Source organism: Fukomys damarensis, unplaced genomic scaffold (genome assembly GCF_012274545.1).
Source record: "Fukomys damarensis isolate Sample0158 unplaced genomic scaffold, DMR_v1.0_HiC HiC_scaffold_14, whole genome shotgun sequence".
Classification (NCBI taxonomy): domain Eukaryota; kingdom Metazoa; phylum Chordata; class Mammalia; order Rodentia; family Bathyergidae; genus Fukomys; species Fukomys damarensis.
Window position 1 is genome coordinate 75,446,178 of NW_022900926.1, and position 23,882 is coordinate 75,470,059.

A 23,882-nucleotide genomic window follows, 5' to 3' on the forward strand; every position below is an offset into this window, starting at 1 on the left:
CAGAAATTTGTGTAAATCTCTCTGTACTAGATATTTTACTGCCGAATTCACTTTTTCTATCTTCTGGTCATTCGTCTTCTGCAATAAAATTTACTTCAAGTGTCATTTGTATATTTGAATGTGCAAACAAAATGGTAACCAGACCTTAACGCCCCAGTCCTGGTTGTAGGCCTTTTGTCGGTGCCGCCCTTCAGTTCAGTTCGGGGCCACACTTGGTTTTGCAGTTCAATCCCCCAGCCCGCACCCCACCAGGAGCTGCCTGACTCCCCAAACACCCACTTTGCTTTCTCCTCACTCACATCCGTCTCTCTTTAATAGTTTACCCTTTTGAGATTGAATAACTACCAGCCCCCACAGAATTTTAAAGCTGCAGTGTTTTCTTCGGTTCTATTAATGAACATTCTGGCTGAAGTTTGTCTTTTCAGCATTTTGGTGGTTTTATTTTTCTAATGCAGTAAAATTAAAAAGTGGTCCATGTAGTTTTGAGCTAATGAGGATTTGAAATGGATTTCAAGTATCCTTGTCGGGTTTTTAAATTATGCAGGTGCAGTCTCATGCAGTAAATCACCATAACTAAATCGTTTTAGAGCCGTAAAGCTCTCCTGCCCTGGCATTGGTAAATTAATAGATTAACAGCGACACATGAGAAAATGTCAGATGTTAAATATTTTTATTAGTAATAAGTTGGAAATTTGTTACCTTGAAAAGCTTGTGCAGTCTCTAAAGAGCCTTAAGCAGAGTTACTTTTTATTATTTTCAGCTTATAAGCATTTCGTGGCCAGACTTTCTAGGCTGCCCTGTTTGTATGGGTGTGCAACGAAATTCCATTTAAAATGCATTTTCTCATATTGTTTAGTTGAAACATAGGGTACAGTTTGCGTATCCATCTATGCACTTACCCAGCATTTGTTGTCTAAGTGTGTACTGTCTTCTGGCACAGTGCTGCAAAAAGTGGAAAACATGCACAGCTTCAGCAGGAGACACATGAAGAGGTATCAGTGCTGGAAGGTTCTGAAGGGGCTCTCTGCCCAGAGAGGGGCCTAGAGATGTGTGGATCCCTTATTTACTGTGGCTGAGAGCCTGCAGTCTGGAGCCAGAAGACCTGGGTTCAAATACTGACTCTGTCTTTCAAAGACATATGACTTGGGCTAGTTACTTCCATGTGTCAGAATGACCCCAGTATAAACATGGTCCTACCCATACTATAGACCTCATGTGGATTAAAAATGAGAGCGTATTTCTATACTCCTTAGACTAATGCTGAGTACGTGGAAAGAACCATATATGTTTTAAATCAATTAAGCAATATAAATAACATGTATTTTAAGCCGGGCATGGTGGCACGTGCCTGTAATCCCGGCAGGAGGAACACTATGAGTTCAAGACTAGCCTGGCCTACATAGTGAGTTCCAGGTCAGTGTCAACTACATAGTGAGACCCTGTCACAAAAAAACAAAACAAAACAAATAACATGTATTTTGACTGAAGAACTAACTCTCCTGTGGAAAATATAGACACTAACTGGCAGGCATTTTACTGTTTGTTTGTAAACCTGTGAGTACTCAAGTTGAAAGTTAACTTGTATAGGTGTGAACTACTGTACCGAATCACTAGGCTCTCTCTCTCAGGCCTCGGCTAATTTCTGTTTCTTGTGTTTTGGGTTAACATTTTTAAGTAAGGATGACTTTCTCACTGGCTCCAAAATGAAGTGAATAGCCATTTATGCTCTTTCAGTTAGTTTCTTAGTCTTAACTAGCAATATTCCAGTAAAGGTTGAACCTGCCTGAGAGGTACCTTTGAGAGCTCCTGCATAGGGCAGGAGATGAAATTCTGAGAGCCAGTGGTGGTTTTTTCAGTCGTGACTTAGTAGAGGCAGGTAACAGTGGGATTGGAGCTCTGTGAACTAGAAGGGACAGTAGAATCTGGGAAGGATTCACCAACGCTGAAGGCAGAGTGAGGAACCCGAACCCTAGACTCAGTGTGTAGAGAATGGAAAGCATTGTGTGTTTTCAGTAGAATGCCCTCAATTAAAAGGAAGATTTCTGGGCAATTCACCTGGTAACAGGTGCCCCAAGATTGGGAGCCAGAGTCCTGTTAAGACAACAGGGTTAAGATGGTGGAGGAGAGGAAGCCGGGGTGGGGTAGGTATTTGAAGGTCAGAAGGAATGCATTTAATGTGCTGTCATACTTCTTCATACGTTCAGCCGATAGTGACTGGTTGCAGACAGCTCTGAGCCCATTACCCCACCCTCCCACCCCATGATGCATCATCCTGCAGGAGCAGAGCACACACCTGCATGGCAGCCTGTACCCACCTGAGTGAGCCTTATCCCAGGGCAGCTTCTGCCTATACCACAACAGAAGCTGCTTCTCTGGGTCCCTACATGTTAATGAAAATGTGTGCTCGTGTGTTTTCATTGACTACAGAGAGACCAGAGCAGCGGGGCAGAGCAGTGGGGCAGAAGCTGGCCCTTGCTATTCTATAGTCCAGTCAACGTGTTCATCCTAGTCCTTCGTGGCTTTTTACCTCCAGATGCCTGGCTATCTTCCAAATCCAAATAACCCATCATAGGTCCTGTTGTGCCTTCCACACTGCTGTGCTCTCCTTGAGTTCAGAACTCCCTCTTCCTATTTTGGATCTCAATCCATGGTTTGAACCGGAAAAGGCTGTATTATTCCAAAGGAAAGATGGCTAAGCCTTAGAGAGCTGATGGTTTCCCTCAGAGACTGTGATGTAGCACTTAGCACATTGTTAGTGCTCAAGAATGAAAATAGATTTTTAAATAGTCTGGCTTTGCTGTTGGTATTGAGATGCCCCATAGGAGTTTTTGAATCCCCAACATAGCCAAAAACAAGCAAACAAAAATGCCCAGGCATCCTTTGAAAAACTAGGGCAGTCTGGAATAGACCTTGATGTATATTTTCTGCCTGAAGGTGACTCCTAAACTTCTATTCCCTCAGGGTTAAATGCCTGGAAAATAGACAGGATTACAACCTCCTAATGCCAGGCTAGTATTTTTAACTTTGGCACAATACAGAAATGTGTAGTGCCCCACTAAGTCCCAGACGGTTCTGCATAGACTTGTTTTGCAAGGTAATTGAGCACAGAGGCTGCCTCCTGCCCTGCATGGAATGTCTTATTCCTTTCTTGCCTTGGCTGTGCAATCTTGGGCAGTTCTGCTCCTTGTCAGATTTATTGGCCATACTTAGCACAGGTCACACAAGTGGCCTCTGTCAACTCTGATAAAAGGGGAGGTTGAACACCCTTTTATGAATGTTCTCTTTTAAACCTCTCAGGCTCTAAAATTAGGCAGGCATCTGTGGCCACACCACCCTGAACACACCGACACGCCAGTCTTGTCTAAAATTAAGCAGCTGTTGCTGTCGCCAGACATTCTTCACTCTGAAGAGCTTGATTTCAGCACTTTACCTCCATCTTCACACAGGAGTGTGTCCCATGAGTGGTGATAATGGGGATCCAGGCATTCTCCTTAGATAGCTTCAGATGTGTCATGGAGGAAGACTGCTTTCGGGAATTGAAATAGTTGCACATATTTGAGCATCTGAATGAACCTGATTATATGACTAAAGGCATTCATCTCAAAAAGTGTAATGTTTTAGGGGAGATAGTTGGTGTTTCCACAACTAGTGTCATTCGCTTGAAGGCAGAGTCATGTTCCCTTGATTTATTATGTTTACTCCTCCTCTTTTTCCTCTAATGGAAGATGTTTTTATTTCATCTCTCTGAAACAGGAGCCACGTGTTTAGACACCTACATATCCGTCAGGGACTGGCATGTTGTACAAAACACATTGCAGAGGTAACCACTCTCTACTTGGTGGTGCTCTGGAGAGCCACTTCGGACAGTGGGAGCGGGTCATTCTGCAGGATTAGCCTGTGTTCTTTATATAAATGTACAATTTTCTTAGTTTTTTTTTTTTAAGAATTCAGCTCAAAGATCTCTGAGCTCTTATCTGTTAAACATTCATCAGAACAGCCTCAGTTTAATAATCTGTCCTCAAAATGGTAACTGATGTCTGTGGAAAAGGACCAACTTTATAAGCAAAATGAGAACTTATTTTACATTTAACTGACCACTGTCTTAGTCTGCTTTCTGTTCAATAACAAAATACCTGAGATTGGCTAATTAATAAAGAATAGGTGTTTCTTTAGGATATGACTCTGGAGATGGAAGTCCCAGAGTACCATGTTGATGTCTGGTGAGGGCCTTCTTGTTGTATTAGGACCTGGCAGAAAACGTCACTGCCCTGTATATGCTGGTTCAGGTCTCTCATTTTTCTCTTCATAAAACCACCGGTCTCATCCTGGGAACCCCACCCTGATACCCTTATACTAATTTCCTTTCCAAGGCCTCTCCTCCAAATACTGTCAGCCTATAAATTTGGGGATGATGAATGTAAGTGTACTGTATACCTAAAATGTACCAATAAACTAAAATAAATAAAGAAATTTGGGGATGAAGTTTCAACAGGACTGTCAGAGGGAATATTCAAACTATTGTGATTAATAAGAAAGTTGGAATTGCTTTCCATGTGTTCATTCATCCAGAGACAGGGTCTCGCTATGTAGTTCAGACTGGCCTCAAACTCACAGTGATGTGTCTGCCTCAGCCTCCCAACTGCTGGGATTACAGACGTGTGCCACCACGCCCAGCTCTAATTGCTTTCCTTACGATTGCCTTGAGCATATTCATTTGCAAAGTGAATTGTGTCTAAATCTTTTAAAAGTACTATTGAATTGTTTATTACAATGACGTGGTAAGATATACTGGGTTTTTTTCCAAACAGACTCAGTTTATTATTTTAATCTGTCTTCAAAATGACAAGACTGATTACTGTGGAGAAGGTTCATCTTTCAAAGCAGAATCATCAAAGAATAATAACCATCCCTGGATGTGGAATATGGTTTTTGATATGCTTTCATGAGCTTTTCTTTCATTTGCAAAGTGAATTGTGTCTAAATCTTTTAAAAGTACTATTGAATTGTTTATTACAATGACATGGTAAGATATACTGGGTTTTTTTTCCAAACAGACTCAGTTTATTATTTTAATCTGTCTTCAAGATGACAAGACTGATTACTGTGGAGAAGGTTCATCTTTCAAAGCAGAATCATCATAGAATAATAACCATCCTTGGATCTGGAATATGGTTTTTGATATGCTTTCATGAGCTTTTCTCTTTTGGTACTGAGGATCGAATTCGGGTCCTTGTGCTTGCAAGGCATGGGTCTCCTTCTTAAGAACATAATCACCAGTGAAGCAACAAGGCATAGCACCTGTAGCAGAATATTTATCCTCTAAATTCCATAGAGACTTGTGGTCATTGCCTGGGGAGAAAAATAAATGTATTAAATCCATGCCAGAGCTTCTTAGATTTGCACAGTTATGCATTATTGCATCTAACAAAGACATTTAAGTAATGGTTTGAACTGAGTTACTTTGTTACTCCAGACCTGGGAGACCTTAGTGGTAACTTGCCATAAACCTGCAGTGTTACCTTGGCAAATGTCTAATGTTCGTGGATTTTATTTTGTCGTTTGTAAAATGAGAGAGGAGAGCAAGCCTGGATGAGGCCGTGGAATGGCAGCCTCTCCTTATCCCAAATCCTTTGGGATTATCACTGTTTGCTTGGCTGAGAAAGAATTGATAGCAGCTTTGTTTACCAGGTGGTTCAGTCTTGTGACTGCTTAGAAAATACTCTACTCTACCCTCACATCAGTAGCAGTTCCTTACAACCTCCTGTGCTCAGTGTTCTTGGTTTTAAATGTGGAATAACATTGGTACCTTGGGCTTGGGGATGTAGCTCAGTGGTATCGCATCTGCACAGCAAGTGCAAGGTCCCGAGTTTGATCCCTGGTACCGACTAAAAAATAAATAAATAAATATAATAACATTGATACCCTGCTGTGAGTTTCTACAGTGAAGACTATGTTGCTTTTGTTTTTTTGTTTATCTTGTGTGATATTTTGTCTTGGTTTGCTTTTGAGAATTTTTAAGTACAGAAAACTCAATACATTTAACCCAGTGTCGTGGCTGTTTGGCCTCTGCCTTCTGGGTATGGCAGTGCAAGTCACAGATTTTGTATCTCCCAGTAACAGCAGCTCTCTCTGTACTTATCATTGTAATTGGTCCTAATGGTTTCTGTCACCATAACTAGAGCTCCCTTCTCCAAGTTAACCTGTGTGCATGTGACACAGATCTTCCTGTGGGTGGCCCAGGTTGGCCTTGCCTGTGATGGTGCAGAAGGTGACCTTCCTCTTTGGACACAAAGTAAGAAAACAAGTAGCTTAGTGAGATCCACAGCCCATACAGCCACCACCAAATGAGTCACCTTTTTCTCCACCAAGGTAGAGACAGTCTTAGCCCCTTCTGAAAGGACAGGTGGCCTCTTGGTATGGACATTGCCATTGCCAGCAGCTTGCCTTTCAGCACCGTTGAATGGTCTCTGCTCTGTACTTGTGAGCCAGCTTAAGCAGTTGAGTAATTTAACTGCTCTTGGCCCAAAGTCTAAGTGGACCGGTTAGGCATAGGAGACATTTAGCTGCTCTCTGTCACTCCAGCTAGGTGTAGTAGGGCCATTTGTTAGAGCAGCTGGGGTCTCTGTAGCCTGGGTGTCCTCCCCAGTGGCCTTTTCTTCTCAAAGGAGTCACCACCTTTTCAGTCTCTTGCATCTTCACAACAGTAGGGGCCTTTGGCCAACAAAGATGCCAAAAGAATTTTCAAAGGGAAACAGATGAAATCAAGGCAGAGTAGCTTTCTTAATTCAGTGTGTGCTTTGGTCAAGCTTTGGCTGGCTCGCTGATGTTTAGAATTGACTGTGGTTTTGAGTCACTGTCATGGTGTTTCTTACTTGCCACATCCCTGATGAAGGCTTCATGGTCAGTGTCCTCCAAGACCATCCTTCTCGTGAGATCTACAGTGCTTCCCATTTGCCCACTAGGGATTCTTTGGTGGCCCCTTCCAGTCTGTGTTAAAGTGAAAGGGTACTCCAGGTCACAGGCTCCTTTATGAACTGGATATGTCCCTTGTGCCATTTGCTCTGCCCCGATAGGAAGACAGAAAACAAGGCCCATCAGCTTCCCATGATGCCTTAGCTTTGGATGACAGACATTTTCCACCACTCACATGGGCACTTGTCAGACGCTATGTGACCACTTTGTTCTCTGGTCCGTGAAGTTCCTATAAAAGCTTCAGCATCACTTTATAGGGCAGTGCCCATGGTAGATGCGCCAAAAGGATAAACACAAACAAATGAGAAATGTTTCAGCTGCTGGATACACTGATTGCCGTGACCTGATCACTGCACTTTGTGTACTGTACCCCTTAAATACAGTTTCATGTCTGCTTAAATTTTTTTAATTTAAAAAGATGAATAGGTATATAGGCAGCTCTCTCACTGAGTACGAGAAAAAGGAAGTATTTTTACTTCTTAATTTGAACCTAAGTCTTGTAACAATATCTATCCACCAATGAGAAAGAATGCACGGATTTAAGCTTTGGCAACTGTCTACTCATGAAGCATGAATGGCTTCCATATATACATATATGAGTGATGTAATTTTTGTACACCAGTGAACAAATGAGAAATGTGCACACAACCATACTATGAAATACTAGGCCACCACTTTTTTCACAAGGTGAATCTGGGTATCTAAACCTGAACACCATGCTGTCTTACAAAATGATGGGGAATAAGTCATAGCCCAGTATTTTCCTGATTCTATTTGCTGCTCTATAAATAACCTATGTGCTTGTGAATATTTATGGATAGGCATGTCTCTATAGGCTTATGAACAAATTGGGAAGGGTATACCCCTGAGTAGAGGTGGAGACGATGGAAAGGCTACAGCGCTCACTCGTAACCCTCAAGAGAGTAGTGGAGGTCAGGACAGATGAGTGACCCTTCTTTCTGTGGGATCGCAGAGGTTGAGCGAGGTTGGAAGAAGGTTTGAGAATTCCGAGTGAGAAAATAGGTCAAGTAGACAGGAAAGAGAGGGCAGATGAGTGAGTGCTGTTAGGAATGGAAGAAAGTGGAAAATACTGGAAACGGCTACTATAGAACTGATTTGGATTGAGGAGGGGATGAGGAAGATGTCTAGGAAATACACAGGAAAGAAAGACAAGGTAAGGCAGCCTGAGGGAAAGGGACAGCAAGAGAAAATGTAACTGGTACATGGACACAAAACATCCTAATCCCCTTCCCCTCCTCTTCCTCCTCCCCTCCGTCTCTTGGTCCCCTTCCGTCTGCAGAAGATCTGTCTCTGTTTCCTATTATCCATCCTTTATTTTGCTCTTTGTTTATATTTTGTGTTTCTCATGTAAGAGAAACCATGCGATATTTAAGCTCGTGTGTCTGATTTACTTCACTTAACATTATGGTCTTGGGTGCAACCATTTTCTTGCACATGACTCAAGTTATCCTTTACAGCAGAATAGTACTCCATTGGGTATAATTATCACATTTTCTTTATCCATTCTTGTTTATCTCAGTGTCTCCATGGTGCCTGGCACATAGTAAGACACAGCAAATATTTAAATAAACCACAGGTTAGCATCTGTAAGGTGCTTGACAGGTCATCAGTTTCATTGTCACTAAGGAAAATCACAGAACTGGGAAAAAAAATGTATAGAGTCCCATATTGAAGTTTTCAAGGATTGTGGGGGAGGAAGTACCTGGTTCAGGGAATGATAAAAGCAAATGTGTGACTCGTGCTTTGCGCTCAGGTCCATCTGCCATAGAGCATCAGGAGATGAGCTAAATCTGCAGGTTTGGGGGCTCCACCGGTGGGATCCCCAGCATCTCTGGAGAGGAAGTCTAGGGAACTACTTTTAGCAGGTTCTTTATAAGTGCGTAGGTCCAGCCAATACGGTTCCAAGCACTGGTGTAGACTGATGGAGAGCTTTTCGGTGAGGTTTGGGAAGCAAATGGAAGCAAGGAGTTTGTGAGCTTCCCCTCCAAAACTAGGAAAGTGGCTTCAACAGGAAACAAGTTTGAAACAAGTTTCGCTTAGGAAGTGCATGCTGCAAGTGTGTGGGCTGTTTCTAATGACTGCTTCCAAAATGCCCACATGGAATTCCTTCCATAGTTATGAGAAGACTCAGTTCTATTTGCCTTGTTTATGAAGAGTCAGGGTTAGGTTTAATATCAATTGCCATTCTATAAACAGGAATGGCATAGAATACTGCTATGTATGCTTGCAGTACACCTAGAGATGTTTAATAAAATGTACACATATGTAGGTTTTATATATATATATATGGTTGTATAATATTCTGTGTGTGTGTAAAGTAACCTTTTTAAAGAGGCATATTCTTGCCCACAATCAAATTATCTTTACAATGCCCTTTCACTGTTAGATAGTTCCCAATATTGCTATTTTAGCATCAGAACCAGAATGACTTAAAACATGGATATGTTTCTACACCTAAGGGTATATGAAGGACTTGGCACTTTCGATGGTACGCTGAAAGGATGCCTTGGTCTGAGCCAGGTGGCAGAGTGGTGGAAATGTGGCAGGCGGTAGCAGGAAAAGTTGTATCAGGGGAGTTGAAGCGTCAGGAAGCAGACAGAGACAGCACTTTAAGGACACATGGAGGGGCTGGGAGTCAGTCCCTGGGTGCCAGAAGGGCCTGATCCAGCTGGCTGGTTGAGAGCAGGAGTGTGAGGAGCAGTCAGCCTGGTGAGGCGAAACAAGCAGGGACTTGTGACTAGGTGGAGTTAGGTTCCTGGAGGGAACGCTGGAGCAGATGATGCCGTTGAGGTGGTGATCTGAGATCACTTCTCTTTGGCCTTTTTGATGATACTCTTGCCTCTGAGGTTTAGAAAGTGCTGTAAATTCTTCCCAGCTCAGATCTGAAGGCCCTGTGTCTCAGCTCACTTCCAACCGGATCCTCTGCTTGTGCCCACCCACACAGTGACAATCTATTAGTGGCTGCCAACTGGCACTAACTATCTTTAAATAAAACTGTCCCATCTGATAATTTTGAACTCTGCTGCATATTCTTCATGGTTTCTAAACTGCCAAATTTACTCTATCTCCCAATATTTCTCTCCAAAGTAAAAAAACGAATGCTTTTTGTATTTTCTTCACAAGTTTCAAAAAACAAGCAGCCTTGCAGGCATTTCCCTCAGTCCAGAATGCCCTCCTCTAACTCCACATCACCTCTCCTGCCCACCCTATTGTTTATTTCCAAGGACAACAGAACTGCTGCCACCAGAAGCTTTGGATACAGCACGGCCCCAGGTCACTGGGCCCTTGACTGTCACAAAATGTTTCTGAGCCCGGGCATTTTTCCACCGTCAGCTCAGTAAAGACACCATGTTTGCCCAAAGAGAAAGCTATTTCCAGCCTTTCTGTCTGGAAGAAGCCATTATCAGCTTCTTGTGGCTTATCATTTGCTCTATGGCTTATCGCTTGAATGGCATTTAATGTTCCCTTCCTTATCCTTTTTCTCTTAATCTTTTATCCAAAAAGTAATGAATAAGGAAATGTTGACTGAACTTACTGGAGGTGGCCCAGATTCAGAAAGCTTTGGTAAGCCTTAATTATCAATAATGGAGAAAATACCTTTGTTTAACAAAGAATAATAGAATCTCACTGTCCCGCCTCATCAGGGCTCTAAGCTAATCTGTTTTGTTGGCGCTAACATTGTGCAACAGTTGAACATAAAAGACCGAAGATGCATTGAATATCTTAGCTTTTAGAAGGGAAGTTGAATGTAAAATGTGTTTTTTATGAAGAAAATAAAATTTCGTAACAAAATAATAACAGGATACACTGTGCATCATTATCTTCCAAGTAGTTACTGGGAAACAAAAAAGATTCTTACAAACAGATAACAGCATAAAATGTTCAATGAAGTAAGCAAAACTAGTAGTATAAATAAAACAAATTAGCCAGTGTGCTAAAATATTTTTAATGGAGCGAAGTGTGTTTTTAAGGCAGGAAGTCTCCCTGTATGGAGTTTGGCAGGATGGCCAAGTCCGACTTGTCTTGGGAGTCCCAGGAAGGCCCTGAGACATGGGAGTGAGGGCAGCATTCTGATGAAAAAACTGAGCCTGAAAGAGGACAAACGACTTGCCCAGGGGCACCTCGCTAAATAGTTGTGCACTAAGAATTCAAATCGTCTTCCGTGTTCAGACCCATGCTCTTTTCACTGTTCTGCACCATCTTCATAAAACGAAGGGGTGTGGCATCATCACGTAGCCCTTTTCTAAGTGGTACTGGATTTTAACTTTGCTACTGCCCATGCTGAAGAGAGGACTTAATATGTGTTGACTTTTGCCATTTAAAAGCATGCAGGTATTGACTAAATAATGCAAAGTCTAAGTATCATGCTTTCTTTTGTTCTAGATTTTCTACCCTAGCAAGGATGGCACAAAGATTCCTATGTTCATTGTCCATAAAAAGGGCATAAAATTGGACGGCTCACATCCTGCTTTCTTATATGGCTATGGTGGCTTCAACATATCCATTACCCCCAACTACAGGTAAGCATGTAACACTCTTGGAACTTGGCATTTGGTTCCCTTCCACTGTGTGGCAAAAATCCAATAGTCTGGTCTACTTCTGGTCTACTAAATCATGTTTTTCTAGTACACTGAACTATGTATTTTCGGCTTGGTATTTTTGTAGAAGGGTGGGATTATGTCATAACTACCTCAGTCTTGTTTGTTTTGTTTTTTTTCTCAGCAGTATCAGTGGAGAACTAGATGTTGAAGCTATGGATGCATGGCTATAAGAGATTAGTATCAGTTGAGATTTTAAAGAAAGCTCCTATCTTCAGTATTTATCATTTGCGACTACCCCACTACCCTCAGAATTTTTTTCAGAGGGAATAATTTTTTAACTAATGATACTATTTTTCACCAGCATAGATTTTTTTTTTATAAAACTTTTATCATTCAACCATAAATATATTTTCTGAAGCCTCTATTACTTCACTGATTTTAAATTTGGTTTATCCATTGTTTCTGTGATTATTTCCTATATAACTTGTGGGGAGAAGAAACTACATTTATACATTGCTATTGTGTGTGTGTGTGTGTGTGTGTGTGTGTGTGTGTATACACGCATATACACATAGAGAATCATTCTTTCCAAACTTGATTGTAATTCCTGGCATAAAATGGAATTTTCATTGCATTTTTTCATAAAAGCAAGGAGTTTCCTACCAGAAAGTCAGTCAGCTTTAAGCCAACTTCTAAATAGAGGTTCTTATGAAATTTGATCCACAGACTCATTCGGGGTCCTTTCTATTTGGGAAGAAAGTCGTGGACTAGTGACTACCAAGTAGGCACCACAAATTCAAGACTCAACTAGATGTCTCAAGAGTTGACTAAGAAAGTTGTTACTTTGCTTTGAACACTATAGTAACTATAGTAGCTCATTATTTTAGATTTACGGAAGGATGAAACTCTCATCTCGCTAAAGAGTTTGGAGCTGGTGGAGGTTTTTGTGTAAAATCATGATATAGAGCAGTATTTCATGATGCAGATTTGTAGGGCATCTTCAAATGACGACACATTCTACTCTCATAGCGCCATAACCCAGCCACCATTACAGGCATGGTCTGTAACAGACGGGCTTCTCAGGCAGTGAGACTTGTTATCTCTTAGTCCATCATCCAGGTGGTAAAATCACATGTCATATTTAGTCTGAGATTATTAACCTAAAAATGCAAGACAGTCAGTTTTGGTTCATTAAATTAGCCTCATCCCACAAGGATAAAACACGTCACTGTTTGCCACTCTTTACCACTCAAAGTGGTAAAGTGACAGCCTTCAGTTTCAAGTCGGAGTGACGCTTGAGTGAAAGGCAACAGACGTGTGTCAGCCCATGAAGAAGGAGGGCCTTGCACCCTGAGCCCCATTCCCTGGCTCCTGACGGGTCAAGACCACACCAGTTCTACTGCACCAGTGTAGCTCAAACGTCTGAGCTTGGTTCATTTATGCAATGAGAACTTATTAAGCTTTTAAGACAAAAGATGCGAATGAATGAGTTTTTTGTTTTTCTAAACTAAAACCTCAGTATTCAGGTTTAATTCCATTGTCGGTACTTTCAGATAAATAAGTGGGTTTGGGGTTGCAGTTTGGGCACTGGTCTTGAAAAAGTTCCCCATCACTGATCCAAGGCCTCAGGTTTACAGGATCCCTCCATTTCCCTCATTACTAAAAATTCTCAGAAATGGTCCTCAAAGCGAAGTTAATTGTTACAGCAAATAGAAAATACCACTCAGCACTCTTAAGGCCACAATTTAAAGGCAGGAGAACTTTTTTCAAGAAGCTTTGTGCTTTCAAGAAGCTTTGTGCTGTGCTTTCTTCAACTTTCAGGAAGTACTGAGGCCCTGAGCATGCTCATCTTCTAATCTGTGCTTGTTCTCCTGTATCCCCCTCGCACCCTGTATTGTCACTTTAACATCTAAAAATTTTCTTTAGAACTGGAAAACACATTTAAAATCCATGTTCCAGGGCCGGAGGTTTAGCTCAGTGGTTTGGCCATCTGCCTCGCAAGCACAAGGTCTTGAGTTCAATCCCCGGTACCAATAAATAATTAAGTAAGTTCCAGAAACAGCTTTTTGCCAATTTGAATACTCTGGGGAGACTCACCCCAAAAATGGGAGCAGGGGCCACTGTCAGGTGCACTGTGAGCTCGGCACCATTTTGTCTGGGCTGGCTGTTTTGTTTGCCTAGAACAGTTATTTCAAAGATACCCTGTGTCAAGTAATAAAAACTACTGGGCTGCTTCTCCTGGAGTGTTCTCAGGGATATAGTTGCTTTGTCTGATAGCGGAGGGAGAGCGTGTGGTCCTTAGTGACAGGCATCACTGGAAGGTTAATTGTCTCCACTGTTTCTCAGCGTGTCCAGGCTCATTTTTGTGAGACACATGGGTGGCGTCCTTGCAGTGGCCAACATCAGAGGTGGCGGTGAATACGGAGAGACGTGGCATAAAGGTAGGGTATTTTCAGTACAGAAATTCAAGCCTGGCATAAGTAAAGCTAAGGTTGTGCTGATCCTTCTGTTTAAATGAGCTGCGGGGTCGGGAGCAAAAAAGGCATTTTGGCTAGACAGAGGGAAAATAAGGATGTTTCCAACACATCACAGGCAGCATGCCTCCTTTAGAACCAATTCAGCTTTTCTTATTTTTCTTTGTAGTCTATGATAGTGAACCATCATTCCCCTAAGACCATAATCTCGGCTTGAGATTTTTAGCAATACATGAAATGCATTTTTAGTTATCAGGTTTGGAAGTGATCTTGGTATTTCCTGGTAGCCTTCTTTTCATGGTTTAAGCATTATATTCAGCTGTCTTGAAACGTACTTCAAAGCAAGTCATCTCCTGAGAGAGCAGTCACACAACTTCCCTGTTTCTTTTGTGGGCGGCTCCTTGTTCCCTGTATTACTGAGAAATCCTATCCTCCCACCATTGCTTCTGGGATTGTCATGTGGTAGACAAGAATGCAGTCATTTGTCTTTTGTGGTTTTATTCAGTCTCCATCCTCTGCCCCCCCAAGCACATATTCTGGTTGAGTAATAGTCAGCTTCACACTCCACAGGGTCAGTTTTTATAAAATGATTTTTAAAGTCCTGCCTCTTCCATTTCTTTGTATGTAGAATTTCCTCTGCCCCCCCAAGCACATATTCTGGTTGAGTAATAGTCAGCTTCACACTCCACAGGGTCACAGTTTTTATAAAACGATTTTTAAAGTCCTGCCTCTTCCATTTCTTTGTATGTAGAACCTTGCCCTTGACCAGGCTTTTATGTAGCTAGAGTTGAATCCATAGACCAAATAATGGTCTGATAAGGGTATTCTTCGCTTGCCTTGGTCCTTTGTCTCTGGGGAGGGGTTATGGGATAGCTCTTCTACTTCCTCCAACCCCCAACTCTCCTGGTTCCCCTGCTCTCCATTAGCTGCCATTTATAACACCTCTGGGATAAAGGTGGCCACTGGCATGTGAGAGAGGTTCCTCCCGTGCTGGGAACAGCAGAGAACACCCTTCCTACTTGTATCTCCCCTTGTTCTACAGCTCTGGTTTTTCACATTACATCAAATTAGTGAAGATGAAGGTGTACCTGGAAAGAGGCCTTTCATAAGGCACTCAGTAGGTACCTAGATACCAAGAGGTCGGAAAGGCCCAGGCCTGGCCCTGGGTGACCAGCATGTGCCCAAGGAGCTGACGTCAAACACAAAACTACCGAACCAGTTTAGAAAGAATGTGAGCTCCTAATGAACACATGGCTTCTGCCTGGCTTGGCTGAGTAAATTGCTCAGTGTCCTCCCCAGAGACTGAATTTTCATCATAGTTGAAGCTACATGGAATTCATGGTATCATTTTGACCTGATTAAAAAATAATCATCATCAGACTATGACACTGGGATAAAAGGAGGACCGATAAAAGGAGGAAAAGTACAAAATTTCTTCATACCATATGTTTGTTTGCATCCCAAATTCATGTGCTGTCTGTACCCTGATTTGCTGCTTACACGGCATTCAGTTATGTTCTCCAACACACACCCCCATGCATAGCCCCTGTTCCTGTGGCCTTCTCCCGAAAGAACTGGATTCTCCTCCATCGGGCTCCCGCAGGCTCTGACAGGGAGGATAACTTTGTCCTCCTCGGCTCCTTTTCTCACCTTTTTATTAATTAGAACCAGCTTATTGTTCAAAGCCTTGGGAGTAGACAGGTCGGAGCTGACAGAGGCTAAAAGCAGATGGATTCATAAACTTTCTCACAAGTTCAGCAGTGAAAGAACCAAAAAATAGGCCTTTTCCATTTATAGCCTCGTATAAGTACATTGATAAATCTAAATTCCATTCTATTCATCAGTTTAAAATTTAATACTCTTAAAAATATGGTCACATACCCTAAATGATGTTATTCCTGGAAACTAAGTAATCCTAGCTGTTCTAATTCACCGATAATTTCGTATTAAAATCTTAATAACATTTGGTTTGATATGAAAAAAATTCCTTCAGTAGCACTGCTTCATCTTTAATTGAATTTCTGCAGAAGTGGTTAATCTCCAATATCTAATTAGATCTGTGTCTGCTTTCTGTTCATCCTAGAGGCAGTTATTTCAGACATCTGTTGCTTTGAGGACATGCCTGTGGCATTTGGTCTTTACTTTCCGATATTCTGTGACCCTGTAAATGTTTCTCTTTAAGTAACTTCTCTGGTTTAAAACATGGCAGTGACTTACAGAGGATAAATCTCAGATTTCCCTGGGGAGACACTTGAGATTTTTGTATTTAAGAATCAAAAAACCCTAATGTACTCTGCTGTAGCACTTCCACACTTCCCAATTTGTACTTCTTCAAATTAGTTACTGTGAGCAACACCAGATCATTACCCATTTTCAGACTCCTGCAGAGAGGAGGGGCAAGTCCTGTCCTCCTGGAGCACGTGCAGCCCCAAGCCCAGCCCTGGCGGTGAGAGCTGGATGGAACTTGGATGGGGAAGGCCATTCAGCTTCTTTAAAATGACTTTTTTGGATATCATATTTTCCCACATTAAAAAAAAAAAAAACATTTGTTCTCTTGAGGGATCTTGGCTTTTAAATTCTAGAGATTTTTAACAAAGTAATTTACCACAAAGGTTAGCATTTGTGGTACTGGTGATAGATTTCCACAGTACACAAAATTTAAACTGAGGAATTTCTTTAAAAATGCTTCAGTACTGTAATCATTGTCTAAGTTGATCAGTAGTTGAAACTGTGCCCTAATGTCATTTGAATTCTTTAGAGTCACTTTATTTTTTGTGTGTGTTTGCCTTCTGTTAATTAACCATCTTTCGCTTTGGCATACTGTAGGTGGTATCTTGGCAAACAAACAGAACTGCTTTGATGACTTCCAGTGTGCTGCCGAATATCTGATCAGGGAAGGTTACACGTCTCCCAAGAGGTTGACTATTAATGGAGGATCAAATGGCGGCCTCCTAGTGGGTAAGAACTGGATTTTATTCATTGTACTTAATAGTTCACCTGGGAGGGATTTCAGGTACTGTCCAGAGACATCTTCGATTTACGGATGGGAGCAAAGCAAAACCCAGGCAGAGGTGTGGTGGCACACACCTCCAAGGCCATCTGCTCCAGGAGCTCAGGTTCAAAACCAGCCTGGGAACCTAGCAAGACCTTTGCCTAGGGGAGTGGGGCAGACAAAATCCATTTGTATTTGAGCACCTAATAAGTGACATACAAAAAGATGGGCAGAGTCCACATTAGACTAAATTTACTCATGAGTTCCGCACCCTGCTTTGAGCTCTTCTGCACCAACAGACCTGGTCCACGGGTTTGTAAGGTTGAGCCTGACAGCCCCTCGACTGTTATTCAGAACTTGTAAGGTATGATCTTCACAGTGCACTTGTTGGATTCCTATGCTGTATGATGCTAAATGCTGAGGATGCCGTGACAGAATTCAAGAAGGAAAATGAGGTACACATAGAGATAAGCTCATGGTTAATACCAATGAAATACTCAATAGTAGTAGGTCATGTCTTAGTTACTTTTCTCATTGCCGAGACAAAATACCTGACACCTCCAAGTTAGAGGAGGAAAAATTTATTTTGGCTCACAGTCCATAGAGGTTTCAGTCCACCATGGCAAAGGCTCCAAGTGTCATGGCAAAGGGGCATCACAGAGGAGAAAGTCCACGGCAGAGCAGAAAGCAATAGCAGCAAGCCTGCCGTTCCCTTCTACCCCATCCAGGCTGCCAGCCTTTTGGGTGGTGCCACCCACACCCAGGGTGGGGCTTCTGTCTTCAGTGCATCCATTCAGTCACACCCAGAACTGTACTAATTCCAGTCACTGATCACATTGAGTAGCACACACCCTAGAGATCCAGCAAGCTCCAGAAAGCCCCCTAAGAGTACATGAGGCTTTGTATAAGACACATATAGCAATTTCCAGTGTCACAGTCCAGAGCATTTATATTCATTGTCTTTGAAATATGCTGAATCACATCAAAACCTGAACTACTGTTAGACTTTTTCTCCAACAGAATATATGGTCTTTAAAAAAAACATTTCAGGGTAGGAATGTAGCCCTGTGATAGTGTTGCCAAGCATGCCTGAGGTCCTGAGTTCAATCCCTATCACCGCCAAAAGAAAAAAATTCCTCTAGAGGTAAATATATAGATTTCTAAAATAATTTGCTTTAGTTTGGAAAAGGATGCTACAGGCCTATAATCTCAGCACTCTGGAGGCTGAGGTAGGAGGATCACAAGTTTGAGGTCAACCTGAGCTACATAGCAAAATCTTGTCTCAGAAAGTAAAATTAACTTAGAAAAGGTACTGGTGAAATCCTTAAATATCAAATAACAAACTTGGTCCTAATTCAACAAATAATGGAACACCCAGAAAGTACCAGGCATTTTCCCAGATGGGTCTCTAAATGAAACAGACATCGCTGCCTATGGGGAGCATTCGTGCTGGCTGGATGGAGAAGGCAGACAGCCAAGGCTCTGAGGCTTGGGCAGGCTGTTCAGGTAAGAGCCAGGAAGAGGCGCACATCCTTGGTGGGCCAGTGAGCAAGGGAGTCTCGGGGCAGACCATGTAGGATCTCATACCTTGACCACAGGTCTTGTTCTACTGTGTGCATCCAGAAGCCTTGGGAAAGGCAGAAGAGAAGAGCAGTCAGGCGACCACAGGGGCCTTACATGTAGCACTGGAAGTAGCAGATGAGGTCAGACTCTGGATGTATTTTGAAATTGAATCCACTGAATTTGCACTAGGATTTTATGAGGTGCCTGAAGCAGGAAATCCAAGATTTAAAGGGAAAGGACATTGCAGATGCCATCTGATTTCAGTAATGGGAGAATTATGATTATGATTCACTCAGTAATTCCTTTATGTTTTTGGAGTTTTATATTCACGAATTGGTTTATGCCAGTTTGGGATTGTTTGTTTGTGGTTTGGTTTCAACACAGTAGTTTGAACCCGGAGCCTCACACATGCTAGACATGTACTGCTGAGCTACAGCCCCAGCCCAGGTTTATGCCTGTTGATTAACCAAGTCCTTTAAGGAGCCCAGAGATGGGGCTCCCCGCTCAGGATGCTGGGGTGCTTATTTTAGAAGTCTGGATTCCTAACCCTCTCATCCTCAAATGAGAAAATCAGGATTTCCAAGAGTAAAGCCAGGAGTCAATATTCATAACTGTTGAAATGAAAATAGCAGTGAGGGGCAGGGGATTTAGCTCAATGGTTCCAGTCTCTGCCTTGCAAGTGCAAGGACCAGAGTTTGATCCCCGGTACCAAAAACAGGAAAAAAAAATCTCAGTCTACTGAAAATAGCAGTGAGACTGTGGGGCTGTGAGAGAAGCAGGAGAAATCCAGATCCTTTGGCTAAGTCCTATCTGTGCCCGCTTTGGCGCCACTTCCAAAGCCTCCTGATCCTTTGCATGACATTAGATTCCCCTCCACTATGCTTTGTGCAATGGCCTGGTACCTCCTACCTCTTCCCCACTGAGTTGTTTTACTCACTGATACATGCCCAGGCCTACTGCTGGGCACATGGCAAATATTCAGTAAATGTCTGTTCAATGACCAAGAAGGTTTAAGTCTACAAAAAATAGTATATGAAAAACGGGACAATAGGATATGACAATATTGGTTAAAAATGAATCGCATTTCAGAATGTATTTTGCCTCCAGTTTATTCTGAGATCCTGAACAAGTCTCCCATCATCTGTAAAGCATATTCTCCAGAAGGTCCTCGAGTATTTGAAGTAACCCTCCCTTGGTGAGAGTCACTTTAGAGAGTAAAGCTCTACTGCTAAAAATTCCCACCTCCTCACCTTTGGGACATAGTGGAAGACTGGGATGTGGATGTGGTGGTTTTTCCTGTGTGCTAAGGGTAAAGACAAACAGGGCTCAGAAAGCGTATGTCGTATTGTGTTTATTTAGATGTTTAATAACAGGCTGTCTCCTTTTTCTATCCATGTTTTCAGCCACTTGTGCAAATCAGCGTCCTGACCTCTTTGGTTGTGTTATTGCCCAAGTTGGAGTTATGGACATGCTCAAATTCCATAAATACACTATCGGTCATGCCTGGACCACTGATTATGGGTGCTCCGACAGCAAACAACACTTTGAATGGCTTGTCAAGTACGTACTGATTCATATTGACACATATATGCTGTTAATAACTCGATACCATAGTATTGAACCTAGCAGGAGTAGTCTTTGATGGTTTCCCTCCTTCAGTGTCTTTTATTTGCATATAATTTACCACAAAAGAAAAGATGGGAAGACCTTCCTGTCTCGTTTTTTTGTTTTGTTTTGTTTTGTACCAGGGATTGAACTTGGACCTTGTGCTTGCGAAGCAGGTGGTGGAACCCCTGAGCTAAATCCTCGCCCCCCTGTCTTGTTTTGATTTTGTTGCAAAACACAAAGGCATGATAGCCGGAATTATAAAGATGGCTCTTTAGGCTTCCTTGTGCTTGGTTTCCTAGGCAAACACTAACCCAGGTGATGCTGCGAACAGGCTTTGCATATGGAGTGGGCACACAACTCCTGATCCACACCCATCAGAAAAGGAGACCTCTGTCCTGTAAGCTGCATGACACTGTCAACAACCTGGGTGTCGAAGTATTTTTTTTCTGGAGTTTCCCTATAAGCACCCAGCTATCCAGCACCCCAGTTTTAGCCTTGACAGACCCAGAGTAGAGAACCCAAGTGGGCCAAATGAGAATACTGACTTAGAGATGTCTGTTGTTTTAAGCTGCTAAATTTGTTATTGTAGTAATCAGAAACTAATGCAAAAAAATGTGTTATACTTTATATATTTCATTTTATAAATCAACAAATAAGGAAATTAAAAATATATACTAGGGCTGGGGATTTAGCTCAGTGGTTCCGCCACCTGCCTAACAAGCACAAGGTCCAGAATTCGATCCCTGGTACAAAAAAAAAAAAATATATATATGCTAGGACAATTTAAACTGCATTATTTAAATAGAACTTCCTTTGTTCATGTCCCTCTTAACCACTTTGGTGCTAACAGTGAGCAAATGACATGCATTAAAATTCCCTTTTTACTCTTCCTGCATGTAAGAGTTTTCGGAATATTTGTCTTCAGTATTTAGGAACGACCCCAGACTGGCACAGGAAGCCTGTCTCCATCCCAGTCTTCTCAAAAAACAATATATTTTGATAAAAGTACTTTGTCGAGTTTTAAAATTTTGCCTTTTATGGCCAGTTGTGTTAGAAATACTGTTAAAATGACTGAATTTTTAAATTATCTTCTGAGGGGTATAAAAGTTCACTCTAGAGCTGTCCCTTCTAAGTGATTAAATGGCCTCCTATCACACGCTGGTACAGCTGTATACCCAGGGTGCTGCAGTTCAGTGATGGCAAACCTTTGAGAGCTTTTGATGATACCAAACAGCTCACTGCTGCATGTGTGCCATAGATTCGCCGCCGCTGTGTGAAGTTAACTTAGAAAAGAAATATTCCCCAGGGGATGAAGTCCTAGTTAAACTCAGTTGGGATTTTTGAGGTAATTGTATAGTGAAGAGAACATAATACTAGATGAAATTTTCTAATCTTGCTCTCACAGGCTGTATTTTCCTTTGACCTGCTGCTTGTAAACAAGCTTAGAGCTGTCCTGGGAGCGCCTGTGTATGGCCCCTGGATCCCCAACCAGAATATTAAAAAGTGCTTCCTCCCAGAAGATTGGGACTTCCAAGCTAGGAATGGCTGGAATACAGAACACCTAACAGATTGTACTTTCCCAGAACACATCGTTAACATTGCCTGTGAGTCTCCAAGAATCTCCAAGGGGGAGTCATTTTAATAATTTTTTTCCACGTTTCCCCAGAGAACCTTTATACCAAAACAGTTCCAACTATGCCCCCGTCTTCTGTTTTGGGAAAACAAGCCCCAGAATATTTTAGCTTTGCCTTGGTGAACTGAGCAAAATGTATATGGTTTTCACTATTTATTTATTTTGGTACTAGGGATTTTGAACTCTGGACCTTCGGCTTGCAAGGCAGGCAGCAGAACCACTGAGCTAAATCCCTGGCCTAGCAGAGTCTTCCTTTTATTCTTTTTTTTTTGTGTGTGTACCGGGGATTGAACTTGGGCCCTTGTGCTTGTGAGGCAAGCACACTGCCTCACACACTGATCCAAATCCCCAGCCCAACTTTTTAGAAAACATGGCCCTCACATTGGATAAAATGTAGAGAAAAGAGATCTGTCACTTAACTATTTAAGTCAATGATGCCTGTTGGTTTTTGTTTTTTTTTTTAAATTCAAGCTCATTTTGCTAGCTTCATTGGTGGCTTCTCCACTAACATTTTTGTTCATTGGCCGGACTGTGAGAACCATCCATTCATCCCACATTACAGGCCCGGGAATGACACATGCTCTTCTTGGTTGCAAAGCTTGAAATAAAGACTTTTAGATATTGAGGTGGCAGAAAGGTACAGTACACACTGGGTTTCCATCTGTTCAACAGAAGATAAGTAAATGACCACATTCAGTGGTTTAAAGACAGCAGTAAAAAATGCACATACTTGTCATTAGTTCAGTAGCCTTGTGTTTCTTGCCTATGTAGCCTTCCAAAATTGGAGCCAAATAAATGACCCAGCTTCCCAGAAGCCAGTCGTGGCCTAAATGATGGTACAAGCATAGGCTGCTACCGTCACTCATGGACCAATGAGCTACTGTTCTCCTTACTAGTGAGGTTAGGCTGATGAATCACATAGGATCCTGTGCCATGACAGTGCCTATTGTCCCACTGAACATTTCTGGTTTGACGTCCAGCCTCACCAAAGTGCCTTTGCCTCGCAGATATTCCCCACTGCATAACGTGAAGTTACCAGAGGCCGATGGCGTGCAGTACCCGTCCATGCTCCTCCTCACCGCTGACCACGATGACCGCGTGGTCCCTCTCCATTCTCTGAAGTTCATTGCCACTCTTCAGTACACGGTGGGCCGCAGCCAGAAGCAAAGCAACCCCTTGCTCATCCACGTGGACACCAAGGCAGGCCATGGGGCAGGGAAGCCCACAGCCAAAGTGATAGAAGAAGTCTCAGACATGTTTGCATTCATAGCACGGTGCCTGAACATTAGCTGGATTCCGTAAATGGAGTGTCCTGCTCCCTCCTGACAGCCGCAGAAAACCTCAAGGGCTTTCACACGTTCTAAGAAACCACTGGGCATACTGCGTCCCCGTGGGAGCGCTGTCCTGCACTCACAGACTGCAGTTGAACAGAACCGCATCATGGGAATTTTATCTTTTTTAGTCTTCTTTTTAGCAAGCCCTTGGCATTTCTTTTTCCACCCTATCCAGGCACATACAATGTTTTAAAAAAGAAAGCAAAAAAAAAAAAAAGAAGGCATGCGTGGATAAATAGCTAACTGGCAACAAATACGTTGTGAATATTAGATTGCTGAATTAAGGGTCGTGGTTGGGTATGCTCATATATAAAACAACTCAGTGAAATTGCTTCTATAACCATAACCTATATATCCTAAATAAATGTGAGACTCTTCTCATGAAAGAGACTTCATTGCAATACTAATAAATATTATTTAAGAACAGGAGATGAGAGACTTTATTTTTGTTTCCTTTGATTGAGGGTATACCTTGAAGGGCAGCTGACTTTGGGAATAAAACATTTTACCTTTACCCAAGCTAATTTCCAAACCATTAATTATAGAATGTTAATCCTGAAAAGAAGTTGAGTTCATCCATTCCTGCTCCCTTGTTTGTGGGTAAAGGTATTAAAAGTGATTTGCTATCATCACCATGATCTGCACAGCCAGGGAATGACTTGATTCAGGGCTCTTTTGGTTTGCATGCCTCCTAAAAAATCTGTGCCCTGGAAAGTTCAGATTGTACATGTGTTTGACTGTATG

The 23,882-nt window shown here is 42.2% G+C and overlaps 1 protein-coding gene across 1 annotated transcript in view; it reads left to right on the top strand.

Moving 5' to 3' along the window:
- The window catches only part of Prep (prolyl endopeptidase), a 131,164-nt gene extending 107,576 nt beyond the window's left edge, over window positions 1–23,588 (top strand). The window contains exons 11-15 of the mRNA XM_010607198.3: window positions 11,377–11,513; window positions 13,881–13,975; window positions 16,835–16,966; window positions 19,967–20,123; window positions 22,812–23,588. Coding sequence (XP_010605500.1) covers window positions 11,377–11,513; window positions 13,881–13,975; window positions 16,835–16,966; window positions 19,967–20,123; window positions 22,812–23,106 — 816 coding nt within the window. The 3' untranslated portion in view covers window positions 23,107–23,588. The remainder of the gene's footprint in view (window positions 1–11,376; window positions 11,514–13,880; window positions 13,976–16,834; window positions 16,967–19,966; window positions 20,124–22,811) is intronic.
- Window positions 23,589–23,882: the final 294 nt, after the last annotated feature.